General features: G+C 37.8%; 1 protein-coding gene across 1 annotated transcript in view; it reads right to left on the bottom strand.

Moving 5' to 3' along the window:
• Positions 1 to 15,174, bottom strand: part of LOC103606698 (brefeldin A-inhibited guanine nucleotide-exchange protein 2-like) — a 35,967-nt gene extending 20,793 nt beyond the window's left edge. The window contains exons 1-8 of the mRNA XM_008591252.1: positions 15,109 to 15,174; positions 14,837 to 15,006; positions 10,441 to 10,592; positions 7,173 to 7,345; positions 4,604 to 4,764; positions 3,067 to 3,197; positions 2,788 to 2,917; positions 451 to 586 (exon numbers count right to left, since the gene is read on the bottom strand). Coding sequence (XP_008589474.1) covers positions 451 to 586; positions 2,788 to 2,917; positions 3,067 to 3,197; positions 4,604 to 4,764; positions 7,173 to 7,345; positions 10,441 to 10,592; positions 14,837 to 14,974 — 1,021 coding nt within the window. The 5' untranslated portion in view covers positions 14,975 to 15,006; positions 15,109 to 15,174. The remainder of the gene's footprint in view (positions 1 to 450; positions 587 to 2,787; positions 2,918 to 3,066; positions 3,198 to 4,603; positions 4,765 to 7,172; positions 7,346 to 10,440; positions 10,593 to 14,836; positions 15,007 to 15,108) is intronic.
• Between the last annotated feature and the right edge of the window lie 3,109 nt (positions 15,175 to 18,283).

The following is an 18,283-nucleotide window of genomic DNA, read 5'->3' as shown; positions in this document are numbered from 1 at the left end:
GCACATGGGATCCGAACCCTCGGCGGGAGCGCTGCCGCGCTTCCCAAGCGGCGCACTGTAGCAGTGCGCCACTGGGCCGGCCCTTACCATGAACTTTTTGAAGTACCCTCGTCCTTTTCAAAAACATTTTACTATTGAGAATTTCAAACATACAAAAGTAGAAAGTATTTATAATGCACATTTACATATGTGGTGAGATTCAATGTATAATGCACAAAGGTGCATCTTTCAAAATAGAAAAATAACTACATCTCATCTTAAAGAAATGCTTTATAAACTGACTTGGGGGGGATTGTTTTTATGTTCTAATTAAATTTAAAAATACACATTTTCACAGATTAAATTATACACTGTACTCCATGGCATTACATCCATGCTTTTATACATCGAAAAAATTTAACCTCTCATTAAGGACTATGTAAGGAAAATGCCTAAAGACTTAAAGAATACCTTGTTTTACACACCACTGCAACTGTGCAAATACATCAGAAAGAAGAATTTCATTCAAAGCTTCATAAAATTGTGTAAATACGTCACAAATAGCATAAAGTGCATGATTGCAGGTTGTTGTCATCCACTCGGATTTCTGGAAAAAACATAAAAAGATAACACTTAAAAGCCACTTTCCCTGAAGTGAAATGGTCATTCTTGTGTACTACAGGCAAAACTATTCTCGAAAGCAATTTGGCAATATGTATCAACAATCTTAAAAATGTTCATACCCACTGACTCATGAGCGCTACTTCCAGGAATTGATCCTAAAGGAATAATCAAAGATTTGTGGGCAAAGATTAATGAATAAAGATGTTGACCACAATGGCAATTATATACTGAAAACACAGATACAACCTAATGTCTAGCAACGTGGGCATTAAATTAAGTACACCCATATAACAGAATATTAAATAGTCATTCAAAATGATACTTAACAGTTTTAATGATCTGGAAAAAATGAACATGAGATTATAAAATCATGGAAAAGGGAAGTATTGCTAAACATAATTCTAAAAGAGGAAAACTGATAGATTTGGTTATTTAAAAGCTAAAATATCACCCCCCAAAAATAAAAATTACAACGGGAAAAATCATCTGCAACTTATGTAATATGCTACATTATTTATATATTTAAAAAACTTATAAATCAATAGGAAGAAGATGAATAACCCAATAGATGGGCTAAGGATATAAAAGGCAATTCATAAAAAAAGAAACACACATGATCAATGACATGAGAGAAAATATACAACATCCCTAGCAATTAAAAAACCTTTTTAAGTGTGATACTTTTGGCCCATCAAATTAATCATTATTAACAGATTAAAATACAAAGAACTGGAGGAGGTATGGAGAAACAGGAACTCTCGTGTATTGCTGACAAAAGTATAAATGGCTACAGGTTTATCTGGAGGTCACCTTAGCAGTACTATCAAAAGGCTAAGTAACATGCAAGCCCCAGACCTGGCAGTTAGGCCACTTGTCTTAAAAATAACAGAAATACACACCAAGGCCCAGGGTTCCATCCCTATACTGGCTAACAACAACCCCCTCCCCCCAAAACCAAAAGCCAAAACAAAACAAAAACAACTTTATTAAAAAGAAAGAGAAAAAGAAAAGGAGAAATAAAGAACACGAGTACAAGTGTAGCTACAAAAAATGTTCATTTCAGTGCTATCTAAAGAAAGAAAAATTGGAAACAACCTAAATGTCCATGGAGTGTGGAACATCCACAACAAAGAATATTTTGCAGCCATCAAAAACATCATGGAAGAAAAGTTACATTTGTGGAAAAATACTCATGTACTAAGTTAAAAAAGCAATTTACATGTGTGGTGAGATTCAATTTTTGTAGAAAGAAAAAAAAAGGTGGATTTTCTCCCATCCTCCCCACAGAAGCACCACCTGAGGGGCTTAACAGTGTCTGCCTATGGAAGACTGGAACTGTGGGTGTTTAAATTTTTCTTTTTGTCTGTTTTCTGGTTTTCCTGTGATAATTATGTATTTGTTTCATAATGAGGAAAAACGTAAGTTATTTTAAAATTAAAGAAGATTAGAAAACTCTTATCTATACTATGACCTCAACCATATTTAAACCATGTAGAAAACTGAGGGAAATTTGCCAAAATATTAACTCTAATTTCTGGATGGTAAAATTGTAAGTTTTTCTATATATTCCTAATATTCCATATTAAGCATATGCTACTTTTATACTGGGGTGAGAGAAGGAATAGCTTTCCTAAAAGAAGGTAAAAAAAAGTTACTGTCTTTTCTAAAAATCTTGAGATAGACTATCCTTTCCCTACTCCTCTATTTCTATGAAACAAATAACAAAAACACTTAGAGGCATTAAGTGCACTTTGAAAAAAAAGGCCTAATATTCACCATCATCTCAAGTGTACCTTCATTAAAAAGTCTTAAGGGACCAGAGACATTCCACTTTCTACTGACTGCTTAGAAGTCGATACGAACAAAACAACTAAGATGACCGGCAGGAGCCCTGCTGAACTGGCAGGTACAATGCCCAAGGGCTAAGTGGGCAGACCATGGGGATTTATTTCCTCTCTACCTTCTGATGGTGACAGTCTCTAAGAATTAACTGATACCAGTAGGAGAGTGCCAGGAAGGGTGTTTCCATTTTTACAACATACCTTAAGTAGCTCAGTATTCAAGACCTCTGGGTAGATGAGGACACAACTGCCTTGCCCACCCACCCACCTCCCCTCAGGCAGATACAGGCCAAACAGCCTTTCTCCCCATCATACCCAGGGCACTGCTGTGGTTACCACCTACCTCTGACTGTTGCTCAGGGAGTTTCATATTGTCAAAAATCCGAAACACGATTCTGAATAAGTCCTGCCACCAGTGCTTTTCAAAGGTGTGGCCATAGCTCTTCATGATCTCAAACATGACTGTGAGTCCTCTGCAGGAAACAAAGCCAGACACAGAAGAGAAAATGGGTGGGGGAAAAGAACAACAAAAAAGGGAGTGGGAGAAAATGGGGTCAGGCAAGCAAGCAACTGAGGCTCATTTCAGTGATGTAAGGGGTCACTGCAACGGGGACATGGTTACCTTGTCCGTACATCTAACTTGCATCTGTTAATGATGCAGGAGAGCTCAAATAAGATGGGGAACCAGCCTCGAACCCAGACTCTGTCACCAGGAGCTACATTCATATCATCACTTGTATATTCTTGTAGCACCTACAATGAAAGTCACATCTCAGATGTAGACTAAGCAAGCAAAAAGAAAGGGAACTATACAAAGATTAAGACCCCACAGATTACCCTCTCCTAAAAAGCTGTTATTCAGCAAGGGTACAGTGAGGAATCCCAAGGAGAAAGAGATATTCCTGGCCTAAAGTGCACATAAACAGTTTCCCCATATGAACCTATGAACCTTAGTGGGTTTTAGAACAAGTTGAGTGGGGCAGATCACTGGAGGTGTTAAATTAAGAAGAGCACTAAAGGTCAAAGCAAAATATCCAGGATGATTCAATATCTTAGATCTTTCTGGAATGTTACTATAATACATATTACTTAAAACAATAGCAACAGCAGCAGCCACTATTTACTGAGTGCTTGTTATGGGCCAGGAACTTAAAGTGCTTTACGTGGAGTAACAATTCTCAAAACAATCCCAAGAGGCAGGTAGAAATAATGGTCCCGTTTTATAGATGAGTTAACTGTGGCACTAAGAGCTTAAGTAAGCTGCCCAAGATTATACAATTAGAGTTGGCAGTCTTTTCACAGTCTGGATGTGAAGCCCTACTCTCTGTGCTATCTCGGGGATTTCCACCTTTCTGCTCTGTACCCACTCTTGAAATGGTATTGGAATTTCTTTGTCAACTCTGGTTATCTAACACTAGGCAATTTCTCTCTGTGCTTCAGTTAACTCCCCTGTACAGTGAGATATAAATACCTATCTCACAGGTTTGAAGTGGGGACTAAAGGAATCCATACAAAGAAAACACCAAAATAGTGCCTGACAAGTACTTAGTGCTCAATTAACCTTGGCTCTCATTATCTCACACCTAAATGAGTTGTGTGGGAATCAGACATGTCATCTTAGGGGTCTACAGTTCTGTAAGAATACTTAAGAAGAGATCTGTATAGGCCATCATAGTTCAGCTTGTTTCCACCCAATTTCAGTGTTTACTCTGTCATTTAAATTAAGCAGGCATCTTTAGAAGATTTAGACATAGCAAAAAAATCCCAAACATTTTTCAGGAGAAAACAAAAGGTGATTTTTAAATGTGATTTCTCAAGCACATCACAACAGCATAATGTTATTTTCTAAAAGGGCGGTTTTCTTTCAAATAAAAAAGTCTAGCTTCCTGAGTGTTGTCAAAATGCAAAAGCTAAAATACTATTATCTTCTACATACACAATCTGTAGAATACCATATAAAAGTTCAGTATGAATAAAGTAAATAATTTCGTATATACAAAACAAAGAAGAGGTATAACCCCTGCAATGGCAACATTTTCAAATAAACCCTGAGTTTAGGGCAAACACACATTTCTAAAAGAGTATCTGAAAAGATCTTCATCAGGTGCAAGGGTTTTTTCCCTTCACTGCCCAGGTGAATGAGGAGAGGAAAAATGTACCCGAGGCCTATCAGAGACGTATTTCCCACAGAAACGAATGAGCCGGATAGCTTCCATGCTAGTGTCAGGGAAAGCAGCATTGCAGGCAAACTCTGATAAGCACTTCACAGCATCCTGAAAGGAATCGATGGCTGCAGGGAAATGGTGCTGGAAAATAGTTGCTGGGAAACACAAGGCACATTTTCATAAGATCAGGAATTAGAAACAGGGATTCACACACACACACGGCACATTTTCATAAGATCAGGAATTAGAAACTTGGATTCACACACACACACACACACACACACACAGGGATTCACACACACACACAGGGATTCACACACACATGTGCGCGCGCACACACACACACACACACACACACGAAATGATTACCTTCACTGAAATCTTAAAAAAGCATGTTAGTATCTCTGGAAGACAGCTTTTCTGATTAACACATTATTCAAGAATGAATGCATTGAGTACAGCTTGGACTAAACTGGTTTCCTGAGCTCAAGCAATGATTTAAAGGCCCAAATATCCATTCATTCAATATACATTACTGAGTGCCAACTATTTGCAAGCATGACCCAATGCCTTAGCACTTTCACGGAGACCAAGTAAACGTGATCAAGTTGTTATGTGATCAAAGGCAGAACCCAGGGACTTCTGGTCCGTCCAGAGTGCAGGGACACTGCACCAACTCTGGGCTGCACTGCTTGGGTGTGAGTCCTGGCTCTAGCACTTTGTAGCTGGATGACCTTGGGCAAGTTGTTCTACTTGACTTTTCTATGCCTCAGTTTTCTCTTTGGTAAAATGGAGGAAACAGTGGTACAATCGGTTCTCATTATTCACGTAGTTATGCTTTATAAAGTCACCGTGAACACTGAATTAGAAAATACTAAACCACCACTCCTAGGATAAATATGGGGTTAGGTTCCTGTGAGTCTCTGGTCACAATATTTTCATTAACTGATCAATACACAACATCGTTGTATGTGTGTTTCTTTTTAAAGGCACCTTATTTAATACACATTGTTGATCCATTAACATTGAACTCACACCAACAGTACTATAACTCATGCCTGAAGGAAGCATTTGTATTTTCTCCATGAGATACATCATGGCCTTTCTGCACTTAGGAATACTAGCCAGTGTATCGGCCAGCCACCAAAAAAACCCAAACGAACAAAAAGGAATACTAGCCAGCACTCAGCACTATGCTTGGGGACCATTTTAAACAGCAAAACCACCAACAAAAAGCACAAAAACATGAAAAATGTGACACTCAATAGACCAAAGAAAGGACACTTGTTTATGGTATGAGAGCTGATATAAGAAGCTAGAGCAGCTAGTAATACTGTATTATATATTTCTTTGTTTTGTTTTATTATGTTTTTGGGCGGCTGGCCAATATAGGAATCGAACCCTAGATCAGCACCACACTCTAAGCAACTGAGCTAACTGGCCAGCCCTGTACTGTATATTTCCAAATAGCCAGAAAAGAAGATCTTAAATGTTATAAATGAAATACAAAGAAATGATAAATGTTTAGGTGATAAGATATGCTAACTATTCTGATTGGATCATTACATAATACTTGCATTATTGAAACATCAAACTGTACACAATAAAAATGTACAATTAAAAATAAATTAGGGGGGCCGGCCCGGTGGCGCACTGGATAGTGCGCCGCTTGGGAAGCGCGGCGGCACTCCCGCCCGTTTGGTTATTTAAAAGCTAAAATATCATTCCCGCTCACTGGCTGAGCGAGGCGCGGGAGCAACACTGAGGGGTGCAATCCCGTTGCCGGTCCCCGGTCCGGTACGGGGGCAACACTGAGGGTTGCGATCCGTTGCCGGACACGGAAAAAGACAAAAAGACAAAAAAAATAAAAAATAAAAAAAAATAAATTAGAGATGGCCCATGGCTCACTTGGTAGAGTGTGGTGCTGACAACACCAAGTCAAGGGTTAAAATCCCCTTACTGGTCATCTTTTAAAAAAAGAAAAAATAAATAAATAAAAAATAAAAAATAAAAATAAAAATAAATAAATAAATAATTGAAAAATACAAAAAAAATTTACACAATTTTATAAGTAGAAAATCCTAAGGCATACATTAAAAAAAAAAAAAAGCTTAGCAGAACTCAATAAATGAGTTTAGTGAAGTTGTGAGATACAACATCAATTGAGGCAAAAAGAAAAAAGCTAGAGCATCACCCTGTTCCACCTCAGCTGAGAATGTGCACCTTAGGTGACTCAAGTTTTTTGCTATTCTGTGCATGCACATGCTGGCAAATGACACGAAAGCACCAGGAGTACTGGTTTTGGGGTGACATATATTTTAGTGAGTAGGCGAATCAGCAAACATGGAGCCCACTAGTAGTAAGGATCAACTGCATTTCCTTCAAAGGACTGATGTGAGGATTAATACATGTTAATTGCTTAGAACATCACCTGGCACATTATTATATCACAGCGCAGGTAAAGCAAGGAAGCCCCTTTAGATAGAAAAATAGATAGTAAATAAGCAGCCACACTTTTAGACTTGCAGTGGGACACTGGTCAGGAGGGAACAGAGGCACTTACTGACGATGTGGCCTGTGGTCTGGAAGGCTAGCTCCACAATGTTCCCATCATGATCAGAGGCCGCCTGGTGGAACACTGCAAAGATGTTCTTCCAGCCTGAGCGGATATTGGCCGCCTGGGAATTCACCATCTGGGCAATACAGCGGATCACCATGTCTCGGATGGTTGGAGATCTGAGGAAGGAATGGGACAGCCACATCATCTCTATGGGAATACTTCATGGAAAGATTCTTATTATCTTTCAGTTCTATTTTTCCGTGAACTCTTTGAAGTACCCTCATAGAGTCAGCCCTCAGTATCTGTGGGGGATTGGTTTCAGGACTTCCTCTGGGTACCAAAATCCAAGGATGTTCAAGTCCCTGATATAAAATGGCGTAGTATTTGTATATAACCTACACACATCCTCCTGTATACTTAAAATCATCTCTAGATTATTCATAATATCTAATACAATGTAAATGCTATATAAATAGATGTTATATTATTCAGGGAATAATGACAAGGAAAAAAAGTCTGTATGTGTTCAATACAGACCCATTTTTCCCCCCCAAATATTTTCAATCCACTCTTGGTTGAATGTATGGATGTGGAACCCATGGATACGGAGGGCCAATTGTACTTTGGAGAATGGAAAGAGAAATGAACACAGCTCATCCCTTAGAAGCGTTGCTCAAAAAAATTTTTTTAAAGCACACAGTAAACCACATTCATTTAAGCTTTGTTCCCTTTTCTCTTGTTTCCATTCTGAAGCCAGCATGATGCCTAGAGCTAGCACCACCATCCTGCAATCAGGAAAGAATAGACGCAAGGATGAAAAGCTGACCCCATGGACAGCAGAACAGAAGGATGGAAAGAACCTGGGTCTGCAGGGACAATTTGTGCTATGAAACCAAAGGTGGGACAGTCTGACTCTGACTTCATTTAACGTAAACAATGCACAGCCTTGTGGTGTAAGCCACTGTTAATTTTTCTGGCCCAAAACATTTCAACCAATATACTTGTAATGCTGCCACACAGAGATATTAACTATTACTAAATTTTTAGTGCATATCCTCTTAAATTTTTGGTCAGGGGTATACATTTATGATAAACACGTATACTCATATGTGGACTGAAGTATCCATACATAATTTAAGATGCAATATTTTTAATTTAATTACTACAAAACAAAACCCGAGGAAAGAAAAAATGGCCTATTTTCTGAAAGAGCTGCAAGGTTAAATATGGAATCACTTGAATACTTGCATATATGTCTTGCAACCTATTAAGGCAGAGTTCCCTATGGGGGAACTCTATTATCTCACAAATAGCACGAAGCAAAGCTATGCAAACCTATTGCTTTTATAGCAGTAGCTTTGAAAGTCATTAGAGTGACCTTGGGACTGCACATTTGACTTTCAAATTTCATTTGTCTTAAGATAACATTCACATTTGTACTGGACCCATTCTAAGTGAGAATACAAAAGGCCATTTAGAGAAGGCAAGGAGAATGTCAAAACAGAGTTGAAAATTAACTAAAAGTCCACAAAGTAAATATGCCACCTCCAGATAATGGAGGTTCAACTACATACCTAGGTAACTTCAATACATAATAAAACTGAATCATAATTATTTGCCAATGGGTAATAAAGGAACTTGTTGGCAAAAGCTATATATTTTAAAACAGTTTTTGTCTGATTGTTAAAAGTAATATGATGACAGTAAGTTTTGGAAAATGCAGAAGTATAATGAAAAAAATTCCTTTACATGATGGTGTTTCATATGGAATGATGCACAGTAGTATCTTTATTATACTGCCTGTCCAATTCTATATCCTGTCCTTTTCACTAACTTACTACACATTCCTCACATTATAAACTTTATGAACATTTTAACTGCTACACAATATTCCATATTGTGGCTGTACCAACATTTACATTAACACTTCTATAATTAGGTGGTTTTTTTTTTAAACTAGTTTGTGTGACTCACAACGTTTTACTGAATTTCAAATGAGTTATATAAGTGTAGAATTACTGAGTCAATCGGCACAAAAATATTAAGAGTCTTGACGCATGCCATCAAAATGCTTTTGAAATGTTATCCCAAGGGATAGTCTCACCAACAGTGCCTGAGAGTGGCTGGCAATGTGTGATTCTAAACTCACAGGGCCCCTTTCTAAAAGTAAAAAGAATAGTGTAATTGAAATAGGGTGACTCCCACTTTTATAACATACACAATTTGCTTCTGTGAAACTACTTGCTGTGTGACAAGATAGATTGATAAAGTTTAAACAGTGTTTGAATTGCTTAGAAAATGTTGTTGTTTGAAAATCCCCCTCAGCTCTTCAGCCCCCTTGACAGAAGTTAAAAGCTAAATATGAGCCTGCACTTAGAGAAGTCTGAATTTTGTTTGCTGTTCCCCACCCAAGCTGCCCCTGAGTAACTGGCTTGTTTCAGCTTCTGTTATCAGCTTGCGCTAGGCTTCCCCAAACCCCCTCCTCATGCCAGGAGGGTATGTGTGTCTGTGTGTGACTATATGATAACTATAAGTGTGTGACTATTTGATAATTTTAACTATGTGACTAATGTAAAAATGCGCCTTTTAAAAAAACCCCTAAACTTCAAGTCAGGGCTGTTCTCTTCCGAGACTTTCTTGGAGAGACAGTAGCCAGCCGGCCAATAAAGACCCCCTTTTAAATTCTCAATTGGGTACTCTGGTTCCTTTTCCGTGCGGCAGCCTCACAACATAATGAACTCCTGTACACCCATCACCTACCTGCAACTATTATCAATTCAGGGCCCCTTGTCAAAACCAGGAATTTTTAAAAGTTTTCTTAATTGCTGTATTCTCAGCACTTAGCATAGTACTTAGCGGAGAGCATGCCTCAATAAATATAGGCTGAGTGAATGAATGAATAGGACAAGCAAGAGGGACTGGCATCCTGACCTCTTTTGTCATCTCTCTAGCGCAGAAATGCTGGGTCACAGAAATTTTGTCCTTGTTTGAGAATGCTTCAGCAGTGGCTCTTTCTAAATTCCCTCAGCACCAGCCCCAATAAGGATGCATGACATATTTCTCACATGACATATTTTCATCTGTCTTCCTGGGAAAGGTTACACACAAATATTAGTGTGATTTACTTAAGGATATTTGATATGAATCACAGTCTGTTCATTCTATTTGCATCCAACAACAAGGGAGGAAAAAACTAATTATGTGTGTAGTGTTAGGCAGGCTTTTTAGGCCCGCAAGGGGGAATATGACCAAGGGTCTTCAATGCATATACCTGTTTTTCTTCATAATATGCTCAAATGGCCTCAGAAAATCCTTCTGGAAACGGAAGTTGGCTAATTCTCCCTTCTCAAGAAACTTCATGGAGAGCTGCCTTAATGAGTCAACGGCAAAGATAGCCACATCTTCGTTGGGGTTACAGCCAACCTGATTAAGAACAGGAAATGAGGTGAAACAGGCACAGTCTAACAGTTGCGGATGTGGGACTCTGAACATCAAAGATGGACAGCGTATCTTCAAAACAAACACTCTGGAGGGCTGGCTGGTTAGATCAATTGGTTAGAGCATGGTGTTGCCAACACCAAGGTCAAGAGTTCAGATCCCTGTACTGGCCAGCCGCCAAACAAAACAAAACAACAACAACAAACATTTTGGGAAAACACATCCAAGGAGAAAAGAAAATATTATTTCTTGACTAAGATCTGTCCTATTTTATTTAAGTATAATGATGAAAAAATCAGTATTGCACATTTAATTAAAAGTGCTTTCAAAATGTGCTATTTAATTTTTTAAATTGTAAAATATGCCTAACAAAATTTACCATCTTAAACCATTTTTAAGTGTACAGCTCAGTAATGTACATTCACACTACTTTGGAACCAATCTCTAGAACTCTTTCCATCTTACAAAATAAAACTCTGCACACATTAAACAATAACTCCCCAGGTACTATTTAATTTTATCCAAATATATATGAAGGGTCAAAAGACTTTATCGTCTATGGAAAGCCTTTTCATACTTTCCCAATGTCTGTCACCTAAAGCAAATTATTATAAATGAATATCATCAGCCTTGAAAAATTCTGCATTAATACTGAGTGAGGCTTTTCAATTTCTTTAAAAATTGTACCTGTCAGTGTAGACAACCATGTCCAGATCCTGTTTCATTTTTACACCAACTCAGTAAAAATGCTGCTCCTTGACGTCCCATCCTCCCCAAGCCTCCCTAAAATTAAACTGCATGTGAGCTCTGGAAAAAAAAAACTGTACTTGTCTATGGTTTAGCTACTTTTAGGGATTGGAGTCACAGGTATATATTTGATTGGTGCTTTTCAGACTTTCCCTTCAAGAAAATCCCTAAAGCAGAGCGAGGGAATGTCCCCCCCCCCCCCACCAAGGTATCTGGGTGCATCCTGCAGTGACCCACTTCGAGTGAGAAATTTCACAGACATGTGGTCTGATCTGAAAATGTTTTATTTTTTCACAAAAGTAATGCAGCAATACCATTTGTAACAATGAAAAATTGTAAACATCAACAGGAAAATAGCTATATTCACACACACGGACTACTATTTGACAGTTAAAAAGAGAGAGTAAACTCCGCCTTTAAAAGAAAAAGAATCCTGACACATGCTACGACACGGATGAGCCTGGAGGACATTTTGCTGAGTGTGATAAGCCAGTTATGAAAGGACAAACACTACCTGATTCCACTTATATGCGGTACCTAGAGTAGTCAAATTCATTGAGACAGATAGTAGAATGGTGGTTGCCAGGGGAAAGGGGAAGAGGAATAGAAAGGTACTGTTTAATGGGCATAGAATTTCAGATTTACAGAATGAAAAGACTCCTGGAGAACTGTTACACAACAATGTAAATGTACTTAACACTACCGAACTGTACAGTTAAAAATGGGTAAAATGGTAAATTTTATATTATGTGTATTTTATCACAATTAAAATAAAAAAGAGGGGCAGGCCAGTTAGCCTCACTTGGTGGAGCATGGTGCTGATAACACCAATGTTAAGGGTTCGGATCCCTGTACTGGCCAGCTGCCAAAAAAAATCAAATAAAGAGAATATACAAAAGAACCAATCTACATATGCTAACATGGCTAAATCTTTAAGATTCCTTGATAAGTGGAAGAAGTTACAAAATGCTATGTGCAATACTATTTATGCTTTTTAAAAAAGCAAAACAAACCAAGAAAATAAATCTATATTTCTATGAGTACATACATATGTACATGCATAGAAAAATGTCAAAAGAATATACACCAAACTGGTAAGGATCATGAGCTTAGGGGAGGGCCAGCTGTGTGTGTCGGGGGAGAGGGTCGGGGGGTGGTCAAAGGTATTTTTTGCTGTAATTTTTTAAAAAGGGGAACAAGTTCATATAATGTGTGTTCATGTAATTAGCAATTAATAAAAAGAATATTCCCTTCTAAAAATCCAGGTAGAACAGACATTTCAGGTATACACACCATACTTGTGCAGCTTTGCTCACCCAAGACACAGTATCTGTGCCCTAGTTTAGAAGAGCATCACATGACTGCTCAAATGACCCTGCTAGCATCCTGACAGCTAAGTTATAGCTTTACTCAGCCACCCACATTTCTTCAAACCCATGAGATTCTCACGTGCTCCAGTGCACAAAGGGAAGCAGAACATCTTTCCAAGGTGGTGGAAAGAATTAAGAGCCCCAAAGTGAGCAAATGAGTTTTCCACAACTTGGGGCTTAACAGTGCTGATTAGACGGAACGGACATTTGTAATGAAGTTGACAACCATGAAATGTCTAATTACTACCTGCCAGCTTATGTCCCAAGCTTGCTAGTAAGTGGCCCATTCATAACTGAGAACTGGCATGCAATGAATCTTGACAACAGAATCAAAGGTGGGTAAAGTAACCTATACAAATTGATGTTCCCTCCCAAAAAAAGAAGCCCCACTGAACCTGAAATCGAGACTTTGAAGAGTTGGGAAAATGTTTACTGAAACACTTTTGGACAGTCATGTTTGAGAGAACAAAGGATTCCACAGCTGTCAGCCAACAGCTCTTGTGGAATACAAGAGCAATGTTAGCTCTAGCTTAGCTGTCACAGGCTTGGACAAGAGTACAAGGTAATGGTAATGAGTCACATTTTCTTTCTCGAGCAAGTGCACATCAATTATTTCAACTGGTCCAATAGAATTTGTTTACCCAGAATGGTGGGAAAGATGGTGCTGAGTTAGTTGATTACTTGAATGAAAGGGTTACCATTTGCTCAGCAAATAGTTTCTCTGGGTCATGCACAGGCTCCTGCACCCCTCTCTGCTCACTGAGGGCTCACATGAGAGGCCACTTCCATAGAGAGGACTTCTCTGATCTGGCCATCTCAAGAACCCAGACACACTGCATTTCTCACAAGTTATTTTATCATAAAATATGGGCAAGCTGTACTCAGGCAGGGACCTCGTGTGTCCACTGCTGGCACTCAGATACTTTGTTAAACAGACAGTGTGCTGTGAGGTACCTTAATTTGAGCTGATAAGAAAACAAAGAACTTTCACTAGCTCATGTACCAAGTTAGAAGCAAGACTGCATTTGACATGCCTCATTTCAGTGGTTGCTGCAGCAGGCTAGCATTGCCTGTGAGAGCTAACGGTGCCCAGCTTTTGCCTGCTACACATTTAGTGACACCATATCACCAGCTTTAAATAGGCCATGGTGGGGTATTTACACAGCAGAAATCAGGAGATGCTACAAATCATTTACCAGTATCCTAGTGACTGTTCTATATCCCAATGGCAGACTACTTCTTTCTATGATTTTCTTCTGTTCAATGTAAACAGAGCAATTCTCTTTCGGATTGTTTCTTACTAAAATACAATTTGTAAGCATCTATATTAAAACCTTGCATCTCCAGGCCTGAGAAAATTTTCTTGAGATCATGAAGTGTGTTTTGGTAGGCAACAGTGTTATTAAGCTATTATGTTTCCCTAAAGAAGTAAATAACATCACAGGTACATACATTGTTTTGATTGCTTTTCCCCCCAATATTTTTATTGTGGTAAAGCACATATTTGATTTTTAATTTATTCAATAAATATATGCATGTGTCTGCGTCTGTATGTGTATAATGAAACCTCTAAGGAGAGAAAGTTCAGACTAGTTTACTCCCAGCACTCATTGGTTTTAGAACACAGAATTGTCCTCGGCTTGTTTCTCGTTTAAAAACAAATGTTAATTTTATCAGAAAGAATTCAGAACAGAGGTAGCAATGGGAGACAGAATACTAGAAGTAATGACATTTAATAGTGAAAGTATATGGAACAAAACAATCTTAGGTTATTAAGAAGTCATTTTAGGGTTTCACAATGCTTTTAAGCACCAATATATTTGTCCAGTGACTATAATCATCTTTGTGGTATTAGCTCACACCCCGGATATGGGATGTTAAAGTATTTTACTATCAAGCTTTTTTTGGGGGGGGGGGGCAGCTAGCAAGTCTATCAAGCTATTCTTGATTTCATAGGGAAAATGAATTATAGACACCTAAAAAACAGGACTAACTTTTTATCACTTCTTTTTTGAATTTAGTTGCCTACATTTTTTTTGACACTGATGGAGAAGTTTTCATTTCTTTTATTTACTTATTTTTTTGGAGCAGTTTTCAACTTTGAATAATTACCTTATTGAAGTGATCTCCAATCACATGCCATATTCGGGACCACTGCAGTCGGATCCGATTCATGTTGTAGTATGATATCTCCACAATCTTCTGCAAGCTGAACATGCGAGGATGGTGGGGGGAAGCCAGTTCATCCATGGACACAGCACACAGCCAGCGGACAAAGTCAACTACAGGCCAGATCCAATGACACATGCAAAGCCTCATTAGTAATTGTCAGAGAGTCACAACATAAGGCTTATGTAATTGTTGCAGGTGAATCAAATACATACCTATTGCATTTCCATCCAGCCTGGTAGATCCAGTAAAGATTCTAGGAAGACATTCCAGACAAAATAGAATAAAAATTAGATTTGGAAGCTGAAGTTTCTCAAATACTCAGAAAAGGCAGAGAGGAAACATTTCAGGTCTGGCACCTCCACCAAAATAAATGATGAAGCATCACAAGTACAGAACTGGTCAATAAGCTGAGAACAGAAAAGCCTATACTGAGAGAAAGTGACACATCAAAAGGGGGCAGGGGAAAGAGTCGAAATGTAGCAGCATGTGATATAACGTTCGTGAGAACTGGTGGAGAGAGAACCTCCAAAAAGTTGCTCCTCCATAAGAGTAACAAGAACACTGGGAAAAAATTACCAAAAATAATGTTTTCAGAACTGAACTCTTGTCATTAACCAAAGGCTTACAAAAATCTGAGGAGTGTTTTATTTTCAAGAGAAATGGTTGAATCTTGGTTTAAATGACAAACGCTGTAGCGTTTTAACTTGGCCTATTTCCATTATTCTTTCCCTAGCTCCACAGAAAACTCTAAAAACAAACAGCTTCCAACTCATGGTAAATGTGAAACCAGCAACCTACCAGCCACCGGAGGGAGCAAAACAGCCTTGAAGTTCCCCCAAAACACCATTTCTCAGAGAACTGATGTTATTTGACTTCAAACAGCCTTTCCCCCAGGAGCTTTTACCAAAAACAATCAGCAACAACTGTTTAACATTGAAGCCACATGAGGCAGCAATAACAGTTGGGGCAAACAAGTACTTGGACAAAAACTTAAAAGGAAAAGGTGGGATGAGATGCCATAGGAGGCTTTGAAAAGCTCCAACATACTCCTGAGAAGCTAAAAAGCCATTATAGGTACAGGGCTTTGTGCACATCCAGGAAAGATATGAGAAGGATATGCTCTCATCCCTGGCTGACCATAAGGCTCTCCATAAACAAGAAATGGAGGCAAAGGCAGTGTCATAAACTGCTTGCTTGAGTGTTCCAGGAGCATTCCCAAAATGTACACAAGGCCCCTCAGCAAGCAAAGGTTAGGAGACTTAACAAAGGTCTCAGGCATTCAAGAAAATCTCTGACAAGTAAAGCTAACTGGCCACATGCAAAAAAGTGGGCAAATGCAAGAAAAAGTATAGACTTTACACAACTAATTCAGGAAAGTCAGTAAACAAACAGCAATAATAACAGTAAACTCTAAATGGGAGGGTGGGAAATCTGATATCCAAAGTTCCTGCATCATATTATTTTAAATGTCCAGTTTTCAACAAAAAAATGAATCATGCAAAGAAATGAAAAAGGATTGCTTATTCACAGAAAAAGAAACAGTCAGTGGAGACTGTCCTGGGGAAGCCCAGATGTTGAATTTACTACTAGACAAAGTTTTTAGGTTACTTATTTTAAATATGTTCAAAAAAACGAAAGGAAATCATGAACTAAAGAAACTATGAGAATGTCTCACCAAGTAGGGACTACCAATAGAGAGACAGAAATAATAAAAAAGTCAAATAGAAATTCTAGAATTGAAAATTATAAAGCTGAAATGAAAAATTCACTGGGAGGGCTCAACAGCAGTTTTGAGGTGGCAGAAGAAAAACATCAGTGAACTTGAAGATAAACTGAATGAGACTGTCTAACATGATGAACAGAAATAAAAAAATTTTAAAAAATGAACAGAGCTTCAGACACCTGTGGGATACCATCACACATACTAACATACACATAATGGAAGTCCCAGATGAGAGAGAAGAAGGTGGGTAGAGTGGGGCTGAAAGAACATTTGAAGAAATAATGGCTGTAAACTTCCCCAATTTGATGAAAAATAAATCCAGCAAGTTCAACAAACTCCAACTAGGATAAACTCACAGAGAATCACACCTAGATATATCATAATCAAACTGCTGAAAGCCAAGGACAGTGAGAGAATCTTGGAAGGAGACAGCAGTGACTCATCACATACAAGGGATCCTCAATAAGATTAACAGCTGCTGTCTCACCAGGGATAACACGTTCAAGGTGCTGAGATAAAGACTGTCAACCAAGAATTCTGTATCCAGCAAAACTATCCTTCAAAAATGAAGGAGAAATTAAGACATTCTGACAAAGACTAAGATAATTCACCACTAGCAGAGCTGTGCTACAAGAAATACTAAAGGAAGTACTTTGGGTTGAAATGAAACAAAACTAGACAGTAACTCAAAACTACATGAAAAAATAATGAACACTGATAAAGGTTACTACATAGGAAAATACAAAAGATAATGCTAATGCATTTTTTGTTTGTAACTCTTTTTTTTTAATCTATCTGACTGAAAAGACAACTGCAAAAAGTAGTAATTAAAAATCTCTGTTGATAAGCATATGTTTATAAAGATATACAGTAATTTGTACAACAATAATAACACAAATAAGGGGGAGGAAATGGAACTATTTTAGAGCCAAGATTCTTTATACTACTGAAATTAGGTTGATAGAAATTCGACTAGAATGTTAAAAGTTAATGTTATTAATCATAATCCACAAAGCGATCACTAATACCTAAAAAATATATAGTAAAAGAAATGACAAGAAGTAAAACGACACAGTAGAAAGTATATTTAACATAGGAAAGATAATAGTAATGAAGAGGGGATCAAAAAGACTTAAGACATATAAAAAAAAGAGACAATGAAACTTAAAGACTAAAATCATTACTAGAGACAAAGAAGACTTTATAATGATAAAAGGTTTAATCCAAGGAAACACAGCAATTATAAACATATACACATCTAAAAACAGAACCCTAAAACACATGAGGCAGAAAAAAATAGAATTAAAGGGGGAAAAAACAATTCAACAATGTCTAGAATAGGCATATCCATACAGACAGTAGATATAGTAGTTAAAGAGATGGGGTGGTGGGAAAGAAAGGAAATGGGAGTGATTGCTAATAAGTATAGGGCTACTTTATACAGAAATAAAAATGTTCTGAAATTAGATAGTGGTGGTGATTGCATAAATCTGAATATACTAAAAAACACTAAATTGTATATTTTAAAAGAGTAAGTATTATGGTATGTGAATTACGAGGGTACTTCAAAAAGTCTGTGGAAAAATAGAATTAAAAGATAATATGAATCTTTCCCTGAACTTTCTGAAGTACCCTTGTATATCTCAACTGAAAAAAAAAAAAAA

Source organism: Galeopterus variegatus, unplaced genomic scaffold (assembly GCF_000696425.1).
Source record: "Galeopterus variegatus unplaced genomic scaffold, G_variegatus-3.0.2 Scaffold6787, whole genome shotgun sequence".
In the NCBI taxonomy this organism is placed as follows: Eukaryota; Metazoa; Chordata; class Mammalia; order Dermoptera; family Cynocephalidae; genus Galeopterus; species Galeopterus variegatus.
This window is presented reverse-complemented; position numbering and strand designations above follow the sequence as displayed.